Source organism: Arachis ipaensis, chromosome B4 (genome assembly GCF_059453495.1).
Source record: "Arachis ipaensis isolate K30076 ecotype BB chromosome B4, ASM5945349v1, whole genome shotgun sequence".
NCBI classification, from domain to species: Eukaryota; Viridiplantae; Streptophyta; class Magnoliopsida; order Fabales; family Fabaceae; genus Arachis; species Arachis ipaensis.
In genome coordinates, this window is record NC_142439.1 from 119,306,058 (window position 1) to 119,328,191 (window position 22,134).

Genomic DNA, 22,134 nt, shown 5'->3' on the forward strand with positions numbered 1-22,134 from the left:
AACCCATTCCTTGAATCATAATGCTGCATGCTCCAACAGTTATCACTTTTATCTTTTGATGGAATTCAAATTTTTATTAAGTGGAGTTAATGCAGACCTTGGAAACATGAAAGAGAAAATGTTAAAGTGATTTGATGGCATTAAGTGTAGCTTACACGCTACTACACAAGAAGCAAGGGGAGTTGATTTTAATTAATTTCTTTTGATAACACTCACTACTCCCATAGCTTTGCTTTTCTTTCTACTCTCTTTTCTCTCCTGAGTCTCAATCATTTCACAGAAGAAACTATGGAAGCTATGGCAAGCTACCAAAGAGAAGAAGAAGCAAGTAACAAGACCATTGTAATGATGACAAGAAAAAGAAAACAAAAAGTATGTTGTGGCTGAGATTTTTACCATAAATGGTAAGATTTGGTGAAGAGATCTTAGCTTCTCCATACCAAAAATAGAAGAAGATGATCTCGGTCAGAGGAAGAAGATCCTTGAGGGATGGCTTGTCTCAGTTTTTGATCAACCACCACAGAAGGTAGCTAAAGTAGCTACGTGATGGAGGATGCAGAAGTTTGAGCAGAAGAAGCTGTCATCATCAAGAACTCATCAAGGGCTAAGAATCCTTCTTAGAGTGCAAGTCAAGATGGATGGCTTGGATTGATGAAGCTTGGTGTAAAGGGAAGACACAGAGGTAATTGCATGTTGGGTTTTAGCATTCAGTTATCTCTCCTTTCTCTCTGGCCGAACCGGTTTTTGCATGAAGAAGAAGAAGTTTAGCTTGGTTTAACAGTTTCAACCGTGGAGGCTTCCCCTTCTATAAATAAGGGAGAACAGCCAGGGCTTGAAGCAAGGAAAAGAGTGAGCACAGAGTTCTCATAGCTACCCAAGCTAACAGAAGTTTTTCTCCTTCAATATTTTCTGTTTTGTATTTTTCTGTTTAATTTTTTCTGTCTTGAGTCTCATGGAAAAAGGAAAACAGTGAGGTTTGTAAGAAAAAGCCATAGAGCGAAAAAAGGCAGAGAGTGCAAAATTAAAAAAAAAAAAGCCATAGATGTCCTTAGAGGTCCTTTGTACATCTGTGTTGTGTTTCATGATTCTGTAGGAATCCCCTTGCAAGTTGGGTTAGCACTTAGCAGTTGAAAGCTTGGCTGTGACCAAGTCAATATTAGGATTAGGGTTTAGATTCTGGACTTGTCCCGGATATGAAGGGTAGTTCCTAGGGAGAATTGGTGTATGTAATCATGAATATTATAGTGAAATTCCATCATTGTTGTGATGGAGACTGGATGTAGGCTGCATCGCACTGGGCAGCTGAACTAAGATACATCGTGGTGTAATTCTCTCTTCTTCTTCTACTCCATTTCTGTTTCTGCTGCATAGGAGACAAAACTGAAAAATATCTCGTGCCGAGTGACCAGATAAAAAGAAAAAATCTCGTGGCTGTGTACGAGACAAAAATAAAAAAGTCTCCAGAAGTTGTTTCAAGGGCCAGCAAGTTTTAATAAGCGAAAAAAAAGGGGGCTAAGATTCAACCCCCCTTCTCTTAGCCACTGAAAACCATCAAACACAAAATTAATAAAGTTTAAGAATTAAAAAAATCTTATTTTTCAGTAATATCTACAAAAAATTATATTAAAATTTAATTTCTAATTTTTGTTAAATATATATTTAATATATTTTGTTATATTTTTAAATTTTTTAAAAATTTAATTGTCGTTAATATTTTTTAAAATTATTTTTATCAAAAAAATAAACTTTTCGATACCGCAGAATGGCATTTTTTCCCATGGTTTATTTATGCATTTGCCAAGTTAGTGTAAAAAAATGGATAAAATACTAAATTAGTCTCCTACATTTGGGTCTAATCCTGCTGTGGTTCTTAAGGTTTAAAGTGTTCTATTTAAATCAAAAAAAGTTTCATTTAACTTCAATATAGTCCGGCCATGAAGTCAATGTTAAATAATTAACGTCACTGTTCTACCAAACCTTAATGTCCTTTCCTGAAAAAGAAGTACAAACCCGAGAGACACGGAATTAGCAGCAGATGCATCACCCTGAGTCATTGGCCTTGGTTCAAGCACATGGAGAACATTGTCGAGAATTCGCTTTTTGCAGAAAAGTTCATCGATGACGACAAGGACAAAGTCATCGTCACCTCTACCGTGAAGAACTCTCCTTGACAACTAAAGAGGTTGGTTATATAAGTTTTTCATATCTAAAAACTAAATTTTGTTAATTATTTAACATTGGCTTCATGGTAGAACTACATTAAAACTACGTAAAAAAATTTTTAATTTAAATAAGACACTTTAAACTTTAAGGACCAAAATAAAATTAAACCCATATGGCTGCGTTTGTTTACAGAGATAGGACACTGTGAGACAAAGACATAGAGACACAAAATCGTGTTTGACAGAGAAGACATCGACAAAGACATTGTGTCCAGAGACACTGAATTGGTATATTTTGTGTCCATCCTGACAGGAAGGACATAGAGACACTAACAAGGAACACAACTTATTTTTCATTTTTTTAAATTATTCTTGTTAATTTTTCATAATAATATTTTTATTATTATATTTTTTATCTCAAATTTTTTGAATGGAAAAAAATGAGAATAAATTAGATTTTCATAATTTGTTCTAGTTTATTACTACACAGAATAAAAAAAAATACAAAATTTTGTGTATCTGTCTTTTATAAGAAAGTATGGGGAAACGTATAACACCCTAACTTTTAGCACCTCATGATCGTACCAAAAGTAAGGCGTTATTAACCTAATTCCTTTTATTATCTATTTAATATTGAGCCTTTACGCATAAATCTATCGATGGTTTTACTAAAACTATAACTTATCCAACAAGTACAAACAACATATATTCACATACTTAATATTAATAATATGTTGTAGTGTTATATACAAAAGCAATTACAGAACCTACCGCTCTGAATAAAACTCTAACTAAGAAGGTGAGGGAAAAATAAATTCTAACAACTCAACTTGTAAACATATTCCTCTGTGCTCCCGCAGCTTCGCAATAAGCCTTCGCACCTATAGCTGAAAGGGATGGAGATAGGGGGTAAGAATTAGGAAGTTCTTAGTAGGATCGGGGTTAGGAGTTAAGTTCATTCTATATATACTTGGTCAGCAATAACAATCAATAAGGTACCATCTTATTCAACAATTAAAGAACACAGAATTCAAGCAGTCATTTAGCACACCCACAATCACAGAAAATTACACTCACAAACAAATATGCACAAATAAGTATGATGCTTGTCTATCCCTAGTACAGTTAATGAGCTCATCTGTCGGTTTCGACCCGCTCCCAATGTAACTCAGCAACCTTTCTCTGAGTTTGGTTTCCAGTGTCATAACCTCTGTAAGCAACCTCTATCTTACAGGTGCGACTCTCTTGAACCGATGTATGCAAATATAACCTCTGTAAGCAACCTCTGTCTTACAGGTGAGGCTCTCTCTGGCCAATGTATGTATCGATAACCTCTGTAAGCAACCTCTGTCTTACAGGTGCAACCATCTCCTGAATTGGCCGATGTATCTCTGCTCGTTTTCAACAGGTAGACAATTATCTCAGCTTGTTCTTTCTTTCTTTTCTTTTCTATTTTTTTTCTTTTAAAACCAAAACCACCTCTTTATGACATTCTTCAAAACCTTTAAAACAGTTCCACTTAAACCAATTCTTCTTTCAAAAGACAAAGAGAAATCATTTACTAGTTAAACCCTTCAGCAAAGGCTCTAGACTTTAGGGGAGCGACAACCAATCTCATTTTCTTAAGTTCATTGGAAAACTTTAACAATTATTGTTTTCTTAAATTGAGTTAATCAAATAAAGTTTCTAAATCAAATCAAAACCAAACCATACAAATCGGAGGTTCCAAACTAATGTCAAAGCCAACACCAAACCCAGTTCCATCCTTAAATTAATTCTTTAACTTTTTCCCAGAGGTCGCAAAACGAAATTATTCAGTCAAAATTCAATTACTTTTAAAGTTCACTAAACTCCTTCGAATGAAATTTTTAAGTCAAATTCAAAACATATATAAGCCCCTTTTCATATTTAAGTCAACCTTAAAAAATAATACTTCTCTTAAATAATTTAAAATCATAAAATAATTCTTTTCTAAATATATCGAACTCAAAACATATACTTTTCTAAAATGAATTAAAATCGAAACATAACTATTTTCTTAATAAATCAAAAATCAAATAATAGAACCTCTCAAATCCAATCTTTTTCAAAATAATATTTCAAACAAAATCTTAAATTTTATAACAAAATTTCAGCAGCATCTCCCCTAAAACTCGGACTTTGCCATCCTTCTCGGGTCCCATCCAAACCAATTCTCAAATTCTTTCAAATCGTTTCGAATAAATCAAAACTATTTCTAATATAAAAGAAATTATAAAATTAAACCAATTAAAATCCAACCGCTTCCAAAATCAAACCATTTTCATATCTCAAAGCATGTCATCAATTCATTTCTTATTAAATCTCAATGTCATCATCAAATATCACCAATTCTACTTGGTTACCAACAACATTCCAGCCCCAAATTCATCAAAATAATTTGGTTCTTGGCTGCACTTAAACTCACCAAACCCCAAACTAATTACAAATATCAATATATCACAAAAATTCAACATAAATTTAGTCAAATTCAATCAAATCAATGAAACAAACATTCACTTATCAAATTCACATTTAATTATTATAAAGTTACCAAAACCCTACCTTTGTACGAAATCAAAATACTCGAGGCTATAGAGAAGCTTTTTGACGCGAGCTACCAAAAAAGAAAATGTCAGAAATCGTTTGTACCTCCTAGAATTCTAGTTGGCCGAACTCAAGGAGTATGGGAGCTACGTTACTGTCAACTTCCACCGATCAAAAGCGGTGCCAACGTGTAGAGGATGAGGATACAAACACTTTTATCCGATTAAATTTTTTATTGGAGTTACGGATCTCAAGAAATCGAACGCGGAATGTCAGAAGTGCAATGGTTTCTCATTCTCTCTCTCTTACGGCCATTCTTTCTTTTCTTTCCTAATGAATACGCTGAAGAAGATGATTATTAATGAGAATTAGCATGCTTAAGATTTGGATGACATGTGGTGGGGGTACGTGTCATTTATTTAAGTTGTTGAGTCAGCAATTTAAGTTATAAATATCCTAAACGGATAATTATGAAAACTGGATATATTAAAACACAGGTAATAATATATATGAGTTACTAATATAAATGACATTAGCAACATAATAATAAAAGATATATGGTGAAGCATTAGCAAAGCTAAGTTCACCAAAAAGTACTGATATTTTCTCATATCAGCGGATATCGAGCTCGATAATAATATTATTAACTAAACTTTATTAATATTTTTTTAAAATTAAAAATATCAATTACTCAAATATATATATATATATATATATATATATATATATATATATATATATATATATATAATTTTCAATATTTATAAATTACTAAAATTATAGTTTTAATTATATAAAATATTTTATCATAACAAAAATATATAAGAATATGAATTTAATTCAATTCAAATAGTTATAAATTAATTTAATTACTTTTAATAAAATAATTTTTAAAAATAAAGAATTTCAATTTATAAAATAAATTATAACTTATTTATATTTATATTTTTAAAATTGAGGGTCGTTACACATCGCTGATGTTGGACAATGTAAACAATGGAATAAAAAAATTAATTTTAAATTAATTTCAAAATTTAGATTTTAAAAAAAAAACCATCGTATAAAAGAAATATGTTCTCACTATTTAGTACCCAATCCCTCTCACTCAAACCATAATCTCTCTCGCCTCTCACTCCAATGCCGTGCCGCCCTACTCCTAACAACCCGACGTGCCATTTCTTCGAGCCGTCATCACGCCGCGGCAGCACTGACCAGACTTCTGTCACCCCCATCCTCATTGTAGACCGCCACAGCCACTGTCATTGACGCAGGAGCCCGCGCGAAGGACAGCAACATGCCGTCACGTTGCTGCGCCATCGTTCGACGACCACTCGCCCTTCTTCCGTGACGAAATCAACCGCAGCCACTGCTGTTCACGAACGCTAGCGCCCTCCCAGTCGCGATTCGCGGAGCCACCACCACTCCGCCACCCTTCCACTTGTGGTTCGCAGTTCACTGAGCCCTCCTCTCCTCGTGATTGCATCTTTGTCGATCACTGTCGCATTCAAAAAGGTCGTCATTTCTCCCCTTTTTTTCAGAATTTTATGAAATTTTATGAAGTACTAAGTTGGATGTTCATTCTCTGTTTTTTAAGCAGATTTCAAAAAGAAAAGGCCTTTCAACAACTAATAATGAATTGTTTCCTTAAAAGAGCCTAGATGTTGTCTATCCTGATTCAAAGCGTTGCTGTTATTTTACAAAAGATTATTACAAATATGTGAAAGGAACTAGATCCTTTTTGGCAACTGTTCATGTAAGATTTCTAATGGGTAAAAATCTTTTTTGATGTAATGTTTAATGTATTCTCATAGCAATGCAATTCATGTTATTGCCTTTCAGGCACTATGATGTTGTTTGTGCTTTACAATCATCATTATATATAACATATTTGGTAGCTATTCATAGTTGTGATTTTGATGGACTAAATTATAACAGTGTGAGTGTTTATATTAATGTGATTAACTTATTGTTGTTGTTGCTATTTGTCGTTTAATTATGTGGCATTGGCATTCATTTGCTGCTAAAGCAAGGTTTTTAGATATATTTTTGGGGTGCTTGAAGGAGTTCTCTTTATGAGTTAAGAATTATGATGATGTGTGGATAGTGACGGACCCAGAAAATTTATGGTGGGGGGCAAAAATAATACACATTATTATCAAAATATATATTAATTTAAATTTAAAAATATAAAAGTGCACATTAATTATTCGAATACAAAAAAAAAAAACCAAAAATTACATTAGCTGCTAACTTTCTTCGCTTCAAATCTTGAAGGTACTTCTCTTCTTGTTTTCATATTTTGAAAATGTTGAATAATTGTTTCATTATCAACTTGATTGAATGTCTCTCTTTCTATATATGTAACCAAACAATCATTCAACCACTCATCTTCCATTCGATTACGAAGTCGACTCTTTATGATATTCATAGCAGAAAATGTTCTCTCAACTGATGTTGTTGCCACAGGTAGAATCAAAGCTAATTTCAACAGAAGAAATACCAATGGATAAAAATATGCTTTTTTGTCTCAACTAACTTTTGAGATAGTCCACTGATTCCATTTATATTTGAGAATTGATCATCAAGACGCATATCCAATATAAAATTCTCAAGTTGACTATCAAGTGCCAAAAGTTGAGTAGAAGAGAATTCATGTGGATAAAATTCGGCTAAACGAAGCAACTTCTCCTTATCAAATGCAAAAAATGAGTCACTTGGATTCAAACAAGCTATACAAAGAAGTAGCTCAGTATTTACCTCTGTAAAACGATTGTTAAGCTCTTGAAGTTGTCTATCAATCACTTGATAAAATAATTTAACTTGAAAATGATGCAAGTTTGAGACCTTTTGAATTTTGCGCCTTGATCTTCCTTGTGTTATAAATATATCATTTATATTTAGAGCAAGAATATTGTGACTATCACAAAATAGTAAAACTAAGTTGAGCAAAGAGGACCAACCATCGTCTCTTATACTTTGCAATCGTTGCTTGGACACTTTAACCAATGTCATAGCATTTATAATGTCTTGATCACTTCTTTGTAGAGCTTGAGACAACTCATTAGTAACTCCTAATATACTTTTCATCAAATGTAAATTGAATACAAATTCAAAAGATTGAATATGATTCAATAATTGGCATGCTTCAGCTCTTTGTTCAGGATTATTTCCATCTTCCTCAATAACTTCAAGAACTTCTACCACAGAAGAAAAAATAGAAATCAAGCTAAGTATTGTACCATAATGTGAGCCCCATCGAGTATTACCTGCCCTTTTCAATGTTGTTTCTTGATTTAAGCCACGCCCACTAGAAACATCTCCATTTTGTAATGCAACAATTGTCTTTTACATTTGACTTTCACGAAGCATGTCTTTACATTTACAAGAAGCTCCAACAATATTATACAAACTAGCAAGCAAATTAAAAAGTAGTGCAATTTCGACCTGTTTCTTTGCAACAACCACAAGTGCTAATTGAAGTTGGTGAGCAAAACAATGAACATAAAAAGCACAAGCATTTTCTTTCAAGATCAAACTTTTTAAGCCATTAAATTCTCCCTGCATATTAGTAGCTCCATCGTAACCTTGTCCACGTATTCTTGCTAAACTTAAATTATGCTTTGTTAATAAAGATTCCAAAGCTACTTTTAACGACAACGCATTTGTGCTAGAAACATGGACAAGGCCAAGAAATCGCTCCATTACAATCCCTTCTTTGTTCACATACCGCAAACAAATAGCCATTTGCTCTTTAACAGAAATGTCTCGAGCTTCATCAACTAAAATAGCAAATAAATCATCTCCAAGATCATCAATAATAACTTTAGTAGTTTCACTTGCAGCAGCTCTAACAATATCTTTTTGAATTTTAGGTGCTACTAGCTTAAGATTTCCACGAGCATTTTTGAAAACACGATCAATCTCTGTATTATGTTGAGCAAGAAAGTCAAGAAGCTCCAAAAAATTACCTTGATTATTTGAATTGTGCGATTCATCATCACCACGAAAAGCCAATCCTTGTCGCAATAAGAACCTATTGCACTCAATTGTTGCTGTTAAGTGAGTTCGGTAATCTCTTTTAGCTTGGTCTGAATGCTTTTGAAAAACAACTTCAATATGTTGCTTTTGCTTCATGAGTGCTTCGCATTTTCTTCGAGCTTGATTATGAGCACTATCATGATTTCCAACATGTGTTTGTAATTGCTCCTTCTTTTTCCAATTTGAAAAGCCCTCTTTTACAAAAGCATCACCACTCGCACCATCAGGTTTCATAAGATAGCAACAGAGACAAAATACAGCATCTTTTGAAATATTATATTCCAACCAATTGCCAAATTCATCAAACCAATCAGCATTAAATCTACGGAGAGAAGTTCCAAAATATGTTTGTGGAAAATCATGTTCTCTTGGTTGACAAGGACCTTTTTGCAAATAAGCTCGTCTAACTTCATCTCTGTCATTTGGATCATAATTTGAAATTTTGGGACGTTGTCCAGGATCAGCTACCAGACTTTTCACATTGAATTCTAAGAACTTCTTTTTATTAGAAGAGACTAATGGAGTGACTTCAGATTCTAGTGGTAGCTTTCTTTTGAACTATTTTTTCATTACTATTTCTAAAAATAAAAATATATATTCTAAATTAGTAAGTTGATCAATTCACTTTAAAAATTTATATGCAATCTAATTACATATAATAGAATAGAACGAAAGAAAAACAAATAAATAATAAGGATCACTAAATTGGGAATAAAATAAAATATATAAATTCATGAAGAGAATAAAAAATAGATTAATACCTAAACTATAATTGTTTGAATTAAAATTTGCAATTGAAAATATCAAAAAGAGAAACAATGAAATTGAAAGATACATAGAGTCATAGAGAGCTATATAAAATAAAATAGAGAATTTAAAATTTACCTTTTGATGAAGAGAAAATGACCACTAGACAAGGAATAGAAAAAGAAGATTGAAAATATGAAACTAAGAAAAGGGTTTAAGAGAATAAATGAGTGACGGCTAGGATTTAAAAACAGAAGAAGATTAAATTTAATTAGGTTAACTAATAGTCAAAATCATAAAAAGATAAAATGGGCTTAGACTTTTAATAATTGGGCTTATTTTATTTGTAGTGGGATCATTTAAAATTTAAAGTGGGGGCATATAATATATATATATATATATATATATATATTTGGGTTTAAAAATATCAAATGTCACAGGGGGCAAGTGCCCCCCATTCATGAAGGTGGGTCCGTGCCTGTGTGTGGAGTAATATGGATTGTTCACTAAGCGAATGAGATAGATAGTATATGCATCACGTTCGTCAAGAGTTGTCTGGTAGAATAATATGGTTAGTAACTGAAAGTAATAACCCCTAGCTAAACCAATTGGGAACTATTTATAGTTAATGCTTAATATCTCTGTTTAAGTTGTATTTCGTAGCAAACTTTTACATAATACATAAAAGAATATTGTGTTAGTAAGTAGTCAACAGATAATACAAAACTTTGTCTAGATAAATATACATTAGATGTGTGGTTGAATTTCCATTCATTCTCTAACAGTTCGGAAGTGATATTGGACATTTTTATATTGCAGATATGGAGATCAGGTTGTTAAGGCGACAAAAGAAGGGTTTGGTGTTGCTGGTCATGCTTTGAGTGCTGCTTAGACTGCTGTTAAGATTAGAAAGGCTCTTAACTCTAAGAGTGCTCTAAACGTACCTCCCTGGCCAAAACTAGTGTTAAAGCTACAGCTGAGAAATTTAAGGTCGAAAGTTCCAAGTAATTATGCGAAGATTAGTTCAATTTAATTTTATGTAAAACTTATATCAGCTTTCCATTACCTACTTTTTTCTCCAAGAGAACATGAGAAGTTGAGAACATAAACATATCATTTGTTGTTTTTAGTATTTTCATGTACATGTGTAAAGTGTAGATATTATATTTATTTCTCTTGTGGCATGAAAACAAAATCAGCCCTAATTAATTTGTACTTTCATTATCACTTAAGATGGTTATACATCATTTTTTCATGTTATTTTTCAGTGTTTGGATATACTCAAATTGATATAAATATGATATTTACTATTACCTAATCTTAGTACATTGCTTTTTCTAGTGTGATATTTTTGCACTTTGATCTTTAACTTTATTGTACTTTATCACCTAATCTTAGTACATTGCTTTGAATTTTCCTTTAAGCCATTTAAACTAAATCGGATGTTCGTTTTATTATAATTGTGGATGGTTCTTTCTATTTTAAAAGTAAATGGTTATTTTGGGTATATTATTTGTAGTACAAGTTATTACCCTGTTTGTGTCGATGTAAACAAAAAATTAAAAGAAAAACTAAACTAGGCCGGATGTTCATTTTACTAGGTAGGCCGATAGTTATTTTTATTCTAATTTAGATGTTTATTTGATTTGGATTCAATTTAACACAAATTTTCCTAATTAGAAGACTTTGTTAAAAAATATTGTGAGCATGGTGCCTATTATAAACTGAAATTTTACTAACACGCTTAATCCTGTTTAAGTTAGTCATTTTCTTAAAATACAAATTAATAAATTATAAAATATGTGTCACTATTAAATTAAGTGTCTAATAAATAAAAAAATTAATCGGTGTACTTAGAACTTGTGGCCAATCCAAAATAGGCTAGGTGTTCATTTTACTAGTTAGGTGAATGATTATTTTCATTCTAATTTGGATGTTTATTTGATTTAGATTGAATTTAATATAATTTTGCCTGATTTTGCAATAATAGAATCATCCAAGGGTTTGGACTTTGAGGGTGAAACATGAAAAAATTGGACCTTCTTCTCATGTTAATTTTGGAACTTTTAATTGTTTTGTCCCTCAGAGTAAAATATTTTCTCCACTCAGGGATGGCATATATAAGTCCACTCTCTATATTATGAAGATAACTAGTATTGTGAATTGTAACAAATGGAAAATGATCTAGTGGAATGCATGCAGAATCAGAGGAACCAAATTCGAAATAATTTGAGAAGCTAAACTTCTGTGACCCAAGAGTTGATAAAATGTTTGAAACCTAAGAGGTATCACTGGAAGCAGAGTTCTCAAAATTGATATTATAAGAAGACAACTTATTAAAGAATCCAACAAAAAGTCCCACAATATGTAAGTAGCAGTGGATGTCATTATTATTTAGGTATATAATACACTTGCGACAAAGCAATTTAGTTCCAGGAGATTCATAATGCATTGCAAAACATGCATCACCAAATAAAGTTGCATCAGAATGTTGATCAAATTCATTACTTGGTCCAGAAAGAAACTTTTCTCCAACTACACTAATAGGAGAAGATAAATTTCCAGAGGAAATAACCAAAAGGCTGTCTTTTTCATCTTTCTTTTCACAAATAGAGACCATTAAAGATCTTATACCAAGAAATAAATTCTGAAATTTCGTGGAACCATACATGCAAATTAACAAAATCCAACCCAAATTTAGAAACATATAGATATAGGTTGTCTCTAGATCAACTACAATTAGTTTCAATCAATAATTTAAGCTTAAAAAAAATATAACCACTTACAAGACAAGAAATTTTCTTTACATGTTTATTTCACACATTTTCACATAATCGAAAGTAACTACGGGGTGAAGTGCTCAGTAAACCAATGGTAATTAACAAATTCATAAACTAATACAAGCAAAAGATCAATCACTTAACTGAAACAAACATTAATTTATTGAATGAAACTCAACCATCCGTATACATGGAAATATAATCATCTGTCTTATTTCGAATAACCATTCACTAGGTCAACTAATATAAGAAATATGTTCAAATCAGTCCAATATTTCAAACTCCAACTAAGGTGTACAAAAGCAGAACAATCAAATAACTCAACCAAATCCATTGCATGCATGAACATCTAGTTATCAATAAACCCTTAGTCATCAACTATAAAAAGTTTCAATCACCAATCTAAGCAATGTAAAAAAACAAACAGCAATATCTGCTCAACTAAATATGTGCTCAAGTGTTTAATAAACTCACAATCCATATAGTATATGAAGCAAAAGAATCAATTACATAACCAAAACAAACAGCAATCACTAGAATGAAACCTAACCATCCGGATACATAGTAAAGTAATCATCCATCTTATTTCAAACAAAGATTGACTATGCTCAATTAATTTAAGTAACAGTCGCATTCAAAAGTCTGTACAACGTACCAAAATTACTATACTAACTAAACCAAAATTTTACCAAATTTTGAAGGCTAAAATACGAAAGAGAAAGTATAGAGAAACAATGACATGTGTGAACAATGTAAAGCGAAACTATAAAAGGTCTCAATCACCAATCTAAGCAATTTATAAAAAAAAAACAAATAGCAACATGCACTCGAGTAAATATGTGCTAAAGTATTCAATAAACGCAAAAGTCATATAGTACCTAATGTAAACAAATCAATAATATAGCGAAAACAAACAGCAATCACTAGAACGAAAACCAACCATTCGGATACGTAGTAGAGTAACCATCCATTTTATGTCAAACAAAGATCGACTATGGTCAACTAATTTAAGTGACGTTACACTCAAAAGTCCAAACAACGTACCGAAATTACTGTACTAATTAAACCGAGATTGTACAAAATTTGGCGCGCTAAAATAAAAACCAATGCAACCAGCAACATCAACAACTTATTCAATTCGTTCCAATACAATACAGAAGCAGAACAATCAAGTAACTCAGCAAAATCCATTGCATGAACATCTAGTCATGAGTAAACCATAGTCATCAACAAACCTTTGGATGCAGCGACGATGGTGGAGAGCTTCGCCAATTAGGGGATTTTGGGGGTAATGGGTTCTAGTCGAACAGCAACAGAAGAACAAGCATGGCCGCAAGTTGGTGTCCTCCGGTAGCAGGTTGACGACGGCTGGAGATGGGTGGCATAGCAGCAACGGAGGCGACAAGTTCAGTGGCGACGAGTACGACGGGGTGGAACGGAAGAGACGGCGGTTGCTAAACACCACCCCTAGGTTGGCTACCGGCAAGAGAGAGAGAGAGGCGAGCCGGGCACTAGGGACGCGCGACGGGGAGGACGAGGGCCTGCCTCGACGTCGGCTGTCGGCGGATGACACAGAGATGCGCGACAGGGAGGTGGCGTCCATCCGCGATGTCGGTTGCCGGCGATAGAGAGCGATGCGTGCGAGGGAGGTGGCTAGACTAGGGTCGACGTTGACAGACGGTGAGGGTGTCTCTGACGTCAATAAAGTGAGATGATTATTGATGAATGTAGGGATAGTCAGTGGAGGAAGAAAATGGAATTGAAGTAAAATGAGTTGGTAAATTAGAATTTGGGATGATTATTTTTTTAAAATAACTGAATGGGTTTTTAGAGTTAGATAATTTGTAAAGTGTTTTTATTTTTTATTTATGTTAGACTAAGGGGCAGTTTGGCTGAACTTCTTAAATAAGTTCTTTTGAAAAAGGAGCTTAAAATATAAGGACTTTTATTAATATTAACTTTTAAATAAGTTATTTTGAGTTTAGAAATTTATTATAAAAGTTCTTATTTTAAAGTTGTGCATTAAATAGGAGTGATAAAATAGCTTTTGAAAATGGGAGAAGTCACATTTTTTAACTTTTTCAAAAACTTTTAAATAACTTTTTGAAAAGTTAAAAGTTTATCTAAAAGATTGTACCAAACATATTAACGTAACTTTCTATAAGTCAAAAGTTGAAAAAAGTAATTTTTTGGTGTTTCCAAACGACCCTAAATATGTAGTCTATTGTTCATATTTTTTAAATTCTTCATTATTTCTTATCTTTTCTAACAGAATTAATTTTTTATATCTTGTTTTCAGCTTATTTTATCATATCCTCCCACATAGATACTAATGTAGTACTTTACCCAAAAAGGATCGAAAGAACACTGCGGTGAGCTGAACTCGATTAGAATTTGGACCAAACTGGGGAAAGCAATTTAGTCAAAGAGCAGAGAGTGAGGTGATCAGATTGCGTGGATCCGATGATGGACTCCAATACCAGAAGCATCCCACGCCTCCCAATCCTCCTCCTTCTTCTTCTACTCTCCATAGCAATCACCACTCAATCATCATCGTCATCAGAATCAGAAAGCATCATATCGCGCTTCCAGCAATACCTCCGAATCAACACGGCCCACCCCATCCCTAACTACCACGAAGCAGCCAACTTCTTGAAATCGCAGGCCGACTCCCTTTCCCTCCAATCCCAAACCATCGAGTTAGTCAACGCCAAGCCCATCGTCCTTATCAAGTGGCCCGGCTCCCAGCCCGACCTCCCCTCCATCCTTCTCTACTCCCACACCGATGTCGTCCCCGCCGAGCATGACAAGTGGGCCCACCATCCCTTCGGGGCCCACATCGAGCCCGATAACGGCCGCATCTACGCCAGAGGCTCCCAGGACATGAAGTGCGTCGGTATGCAATACCTCGAAGCCGTCCGCCGCCTCAAGAACTCAGGCTTCCAACCCCTTCGCTCCGTTTACCTCGCTTTCGCCCCCGACGAGGAGATTGGCGGCCACGACGGCGCCGAGAAGTTCTCCCAGTCCGAGATTTTCGACCAGCTCAACGTTGGCGTCGTGCTTGATGAAGGTAATTCAATTCAATTCAATTCAATTTAAATTTGTGGCATCAGAACTCGTAATTGTTTGATAGATTAGGCGACACGGGTTAGGGTAGTATGCATGAGGTTCTAGCCTTCCAGGTTCACTTCAAACTTCATATTCCTATTGTAATCAAAAGAATTCGACTCAAATTCGTTGTGAAAGGACTAGTAATTGATTGATAGATACGTACATACATGTAATGTGGTGTTGGGCGGCAGGGTTGGCGTCGCCGGATGAGAAGTACAGGGCGTTTTATGCTGAGAGGTGCCCGTGGTGGTTGATAATTAAGGCTGTTGGGGCGCCCGGACATGGAGCCAAGCTCTATGACAACTCTGCTATGGAGAATCTCTTGAAGAGTATTGAGAACATCAGAAGGTTCCGAGCCTCGCAGTTCGACCTGGTCAAGGCTGGATTGAAGGCCGAAGGGGATGTTGTTTCTGTTAATATGGTCTTTCTTAAAGCTGGAACTCCTTCCCCGACGGTAAGTCGAGTGATGCGTCATACTTGTATGGATGTAGTGAATTTTACTTCTCTTTTCTTACCACTGCTGACTTTGGTAAAAGGAATTGTTATTTGGTGTTTTTGAAGATCTAATCTGATGTATCATTGTATTGTATCTGCCATGTGGTGTCATACAGGGATTTGTCATGAATCTGCAGCCATCCGAAGCAGAGGCTGGATTTGATATTAGGGTGCCACCAACTGCTGATCCAGAATCACTGGAGAGACGTATTGCTGAAGAATGGGCACCTGCATCGCGAAACATGTCATTCAGTGTAATTTGCTATTTGTCCGCTCTTTGCTTTATATTAACTGCCACATGAATACACTTGCTACTTTCATGGTTCATGGTTAGATCCAGAAAAAAGAAATTAGTCAAATAAAATTGATGCTGAAATTACCATCTTTGAAAGAGCCTTAAAATGTGGAGGAGTTCATTATAAACTAGACGTTTTATAGAAATGTCGATTATTCTGAAATATATAGGTAATACAACTTAAAAAGCCTCCTAAAGACGAGAAACAAAATAACCAAACTTTTTTTACTTTATTTTACATAATATATAAACGTTATTGCAGAGCATTCACCTATTGGCTTCCAGTTTTGAATGGTTATATAATAGTTGGTAATTAACAACCGTATTCTTGGTTTTTGTTAATTGAAGTATGCTGTGCAAGTCGTGTTATGTGTTAGGAAGCTCGCTTCTGTGACAGTTGATTCAATTTTATTTTTCTCACCAAATTCAGATTGCTTCAAGCTTCTGCCTTCTGCAGCTGCTTTCCTTATTTGATTTGTGTATGTATGTGTGTACGGGAGGGTGCCTTTACATCATATATGCTTCAGTTGGCTATTTGTTGACATTGCTTGTGATTACTGTGGTCAGCTTTTTGCTTATGTTCTATAACAAATAGGAAAAAATTATAGACTAAAATGAAATATGTCAATATTAATAAATCTATGATTGTTTTGTGACCTTTAACTGTTCCAAACTAAATGGAAGAGCCGAAGGTTTCCAGGTATGTTGTTAGAATGATAAAGGGAGAAAAACAGAAAGCTGCATGTTAAATTTTATTTTATTTTATTATTATTATTATTTTTGTGTCAACCTGTAAGTTAAATTTTAAAACTACTTATCAGCCTCCCCTTTTTAAAGGTCATGATATGTATGAGAATTATTGGAATGGACTTTAAAGGGATAGTTGCAAACTGTCACTCTGCTTTGATTAGCAATGGCCATATGTGTGAAAACCTGATCGATTGTTTACATGCCATTTGAGTTTTGAGAATATGTTAATTAATATCTTGTAGCTTGGACAGTTCAAACAGAAGGTATCTGTGCATGATAAGTTTGGAAAACCAGTTCTCACAAAAACTGACAATTCCAATCCATGGTGGACTCTGTTAGAGAATGCCATCGAAAAGGCTGGGGGAAAACTTGGTAAGCCAGAGGTCTTTCCTGCCTCCACCGATGCGCGCTACTTCCGTGACCGTGGATTGCCGGCAATTGGGTTCTCACCTATGGCAAACACCCCTATTCTACTCCATGATCACAATGAGGTGATTCCTTTAGGTTTGATCATTTTGCTATTATTATGCTTATCCGCACAAGTGATACCATCATATGTATATATATATATAGAATAATTTATCTCCCCTTATTTAAATCCGAGGCTTGCTTTAAGCCCTTATAAGGGTTTTTTGAAGATGCATAAGGGTTTTTATGAAGATGAGATGATTAGCCCTATAATAATAAAACAGTGGTGACTTATAGAGTGTGTTTGCTGGTTTTAGTTATATATATACATAGATGTCGATCAATATATGACAACCTTATATATATAGGTGTTCTGAGATTTGTTTTGCCTTTTGTTGAATCCTAAGTAATTTCATTCTTATGAAGTCCTCACTCTGTATTGTAACTACAATGTTTTGTTGTTTATCTGAGTTGAGCATTATTTTTGCTTTTTGCAGTTTTTAAGCAAAGATGAATACTTGAAAGGAATAGAGATCTATGAGTTGATAATAAAGGCGTATGCATCCTTCGAAGGTAATGGAAGTGATGGAGGTTCCAGAGATGAGTTATGAGCAACTCATGTCATGTGGCACTTTCCACTCTCCACGACCACTGTCTTTCTGCCTTCTCTGTCGTGTAATATTAAGTTTATTGAGTAATATCGGTCTGAGATAATGACATGATAGCCAAATGACTCTGCTAATATTTTCAATGATTTGCCCCAAGCATCCTTGGACCTTGGAGAAGACTGTTCCATACAGTTACATGTTCTGAGGCTTTCCAGCTCAAGTGTTACTTTGTGCTCAAAACTCAAAAGGGCGTTTTCAACTCTGATATTTATCATCACAAGGGCTATTGTCTAGATATAGTATATGCTCAAAATGTTATTTCAGCGTTCTGTCTCTTTATTGGGTTCCCTGTGATTATATTTTCGGTTTATGCATCTGCGTTTTCGTGATAATGGACTTCTTTTTTTTTTTTTTTTTTAGAGAAGCAGCAATTTCAGTTTCACATGTTAACCGAAATTACTTTTGTAGCGACCACCCAATACAATTCTTCAACATTCAGTATCGGACAAAGTGGGGCTTTGGTTTTTTAAAGTAGATTGGCTCTTCAAAGATTTCGATTTCAGACTAATTAATTTCTGAAAAAGAAAAAAGTACTAATTAGGTTCTCCGTGATGGGAAATGGTGGATATGTTTTGTCTTTTTGTCAATAAAGAGTGCGAAAGGATACGAAATTGATCATATGTTTTGTTATCTATATGTTTTGTTATCTATAGTGACGTATTTTGTTGCTATCTCGTGAGCATGAGAATGATGTTTTAGACATTGAAATATTTATTATTTTTTGAATTTTTATATAATTTTCATTAGTTTTTTGTTTATCACGAATTTTAATAAAAAAAGTAAAGTTTTACTCTATTCCAAATGATCTTTCATAAACAAACACATTATATAGTTAACAAATAAATGTTGCCTTTAAGTTTTACAAAATAAATTTATAAAAAGATATAACATATCTATCGTTTATTATTGTAGAAGACTTAATTGCTCTTTTTTTTAGAGATTAATTAGTTCAAAGTTAAAATCCTCACAGATCTAATTATCACTTTAATTTGTTTTTTATGATATATATTTGGTTGCTAACCATGCAAAATGTAGAAAATATTAGTCTTAAACTCTTGATAGAAGGTAACGAGTGCAATGAGCCAATGGCATGTACATTCATTTGCAAGTTAATAATAGATAACTTAAAAATCACATAAATGAAAGAGGTTAGAAATGAATTTAATTGTATATTTAAATAATTATCTATCCAAATATAAAGCAGTTTTTCTAAAATATTAAGTAAATCACTATTTGTCAAATGAAAAATTCTAGTTTCAATAAGATAGTTTACAAATTAGTGGCACAATGTTATAGTTTTCAAATTAGGCGAAGTCTCTAACGTAAGATGTTATGTTTTTTCCAATATATATAAAACTTATGTGGAAACTTTTAGAAAGAGACACTGATAGTATTACACTTTGTGTTTTGTGTTTAACCAGGTGTTACAGTTTTTTTGTTATTCAATAGGACAGTTTGCAGAAATTTGTCTCTCTATATTAACTGAGATTAATTTTTGAATGAAAGTGTTAAGTAGGAACGTTTTAATTTTGAAATGGGGTTTATAATGGTGTATCACGCTATTATTGGAGAGTTTGGTGCTTTACGCCGTTGTGATGTCAGAGAAATAGTAATCAGACGATTCGAGTTGTGGGTACAATAATTGGACGATTCGATATAGGTACACAAATCAAATTGTCCAATTTATGTTATGCCATCCAATCATCCACGTGTCGCACATGCAAGTCCCTCCGTAACCCCAGCATGCGCTCTCTCTCTCTCTCACAACTCACTGTCTTCGAGCTCTCTCTCTATCAAGTCTCTCTCTGCTTTAGAACCCCAACTCCCATTTCTTCTACTCTCTTTTTCATCCACCTCCTTCAATCTTCTATAGAACAACACAATGTCAAGAAAACAAAAAACTAAAAATGTAGATCATCTTAAACTTCACTTTATTAATTATCTCAGCCCATTCTAATTATGTAGGTTATTGTTTTTATTTTTTAATTTAACAAAAATATTAGTAATAATGTTGGAGATTAATATTGTTAATGTTGATTAAATGATAGTTGTTCTGGTAGTTAGAAATGTATTGTTGGATTTAGTTAATGAATATTTTAGTTAATAATGATGTTAATATTGCTGTGGTAGGTTATTAGAAAATATATTGTTAGGTTATTTAATAATAAATATTAGAATTATATTTTAGATATATTTAAGTTTTATTAATTATTATTAGAAGTTAAATTATTATTGTGGAGTTTCTGTAAAATAGATTTAACATGCTTTAAATATTATATTTTTAAAATTTTAATATTTAATTAGTTATTGTTAGAAGATATTTAATTAATATATTCATTGTAGTTAAGTTTTCAAATTTTTTAATAGTGTTAGTTGAGTACTTTGTAGGTTAGCCGTACGTACGTATGTATGGTAGTTAATTAATTAATTTATTAACACTAAATTTAGTATTATTTTAATAAATTATTTATTATTATTAGTAAGTTATTAATAAATAAATAATTATTTAAGGAATAACTTAATGAATAATTTAATAAAAAATTAATAAACAATTTAATAAAATATTTATTAATAATAATGATATTAGAATTTTTGAAAATAAGATACTGCTCAAAATTTTTTAATATGTCATTAGTTAGTTATTTTAAGTCGTTAATTATTGTAATAATATAAATTGTTTTAGCCTTGTGTTATTATGTTATTGTTTATGTATGTATGTGAATAGAATATAATAGAATATAATATTAATATTATTAAAATTGTGTAGGAGGTTTATGTGTTGATCGCATTGAACTAGATGTGATTTTTGCAAACATATGTTAGCACTCAGTTGTGTAGTGCGTTACGGTGTCACTGATATTATTGAAATACATTAAGTGACATGCAATCGATAAATTTAGGAGATAGTTTAATTTCATCTAAGGAGTTTTTTATTAGGAACGAAATTTAGACAAAGCACACAGAAAAGTCCTGACTAGTCCACCACGGACCACCACTCATTTATTTTGGGTGATGAAATAAACAAAAAGGTATAGTCACGTTGTTGCTGAACTTCCCGTGCAATTACAACATCCTTTTTAGATTTACATGTATTGACACCGTGCAAAATATGGCAACCGCTTGAACTTATTGAATCTTGTGGTGCAAGAGAACTAAGAGGACAATCTTGTGGGTGATCATGAGAATCAAGAGCAACAGCCATAGTCACCGCCACTACCATAGCCACAACAACAACCACATGCTACACTGAGCCAAGAGCCACAGCATTCTTCGATCCCATATATTCCTCACACACTATTTACCCCGTCATACCCATTACATCAACAGTATTAGAGTGTTCCACAATTTGACACAGGAGATGAAGCTTTATTTTGCCAGCTGCATGGGTTCAAGGCTTCAGATCCAGGCCCATCACAATCTAGTCATCAGCCTGGTATGACTTCGAGTAGGTATTTCTTGGATTCGAGACATCGATGCCGCACTTCAAAAAAATTCTGGAAGGAGACTATCTGGTGACTTGAGTAGGAGTGATGGGGGTCGAGGAATTATACACAACGAGAATCCATGTCGTGTTTCAATGGGTCTAATTGAAGAAAGCACTAAGGGGTTGAACTTGAGATTGATGACTACCTAGTAAACTCCCCGGATGATGATGATGAGGATGAGGATGCTGGTAAGGAATCCCACAACGATGACCCTTAGGATGCTTTTGGTTTGCATTTTTATTTTCTGTTTTTATTTTCAATATTTTCTGTTTTCTTAATCTTGTGAAGGAAAAAGTGAAAACAGTAAAAATAATAAAATTCTGTTTTCTATTTTCACCTCCTGTTTTCACTTTTTTCTTCACAAAATCTAGAAAATAGAAAACACTGAAAATAAAAATAGAAAATGAAAACGCAAACCAAATACACCCTTATATTTTTCATACAAGTGATTTCCATCTACCTAGATAATTGGTTTGCAATGTCTGGATACTTTATGCAAGGGTAATAACTCCAGAAGACTCGATGTAATACCCGAATATCAATTACCAAGTCATTGTCCTGATATGCAGGCATAGTTTTAAAATGGACAACTATTGATGACTCCTTGTGACACATGGTCTCAAACCATAT

General features: G+C 33.4%; 1 protein-coding gene and 1 pseudogene across 2 annotated transcripts; one reads left to right on the forward strand and one right to left on the reverse strand.

Annotated features, from left to right (window-relative positions):
• Nucleotides 1–6,966: 6,966 nt before the first annotated feature.
• Nucleotides 6,967–8,999, reverse strand: LOC110271561 (uncharacterized; annotated as a pseudogene).
• Nucleotides 9,000–14,602: 5,603 nt separating this feature from the next.
• On the forward strand, nt 14,603–18,351 carry AQI (Peptidase M20/M25/M40 family protein). 2 transcript variants are annotated; one of them, XM_016343212.3, is made up of 5 exons: nt 14,603–15,362; nt 15,595–15,857; nt 16,015–16,152; nt 17,195–17,434; nt 17,849–18,351. In XM_016343212.3, the coding sequence occupies exons 1-5, from the start codon at nt 14,756–14,758 to the stop codon at nt 17,960–17,962; spliced, it is 1,362 nt and encodes a 453-aa protein (XP_016198698.1). In that variant the 5' UTR covers nt 14,603–14,755; the 3' UTR covers nt 17,963–18,351. The 2 variants fall into 2 exon arrangements, with proteins under 2 accessions (XP_016198698.1, XP_016198697.1); XM_016343211.3 differs by having other exon boundaries at nt 14,616–15,362; nt 17,186–17,434.
• The last annotated feature ends 3,783 nt before the right edge of the window (nt 18,352–22,134 follow it).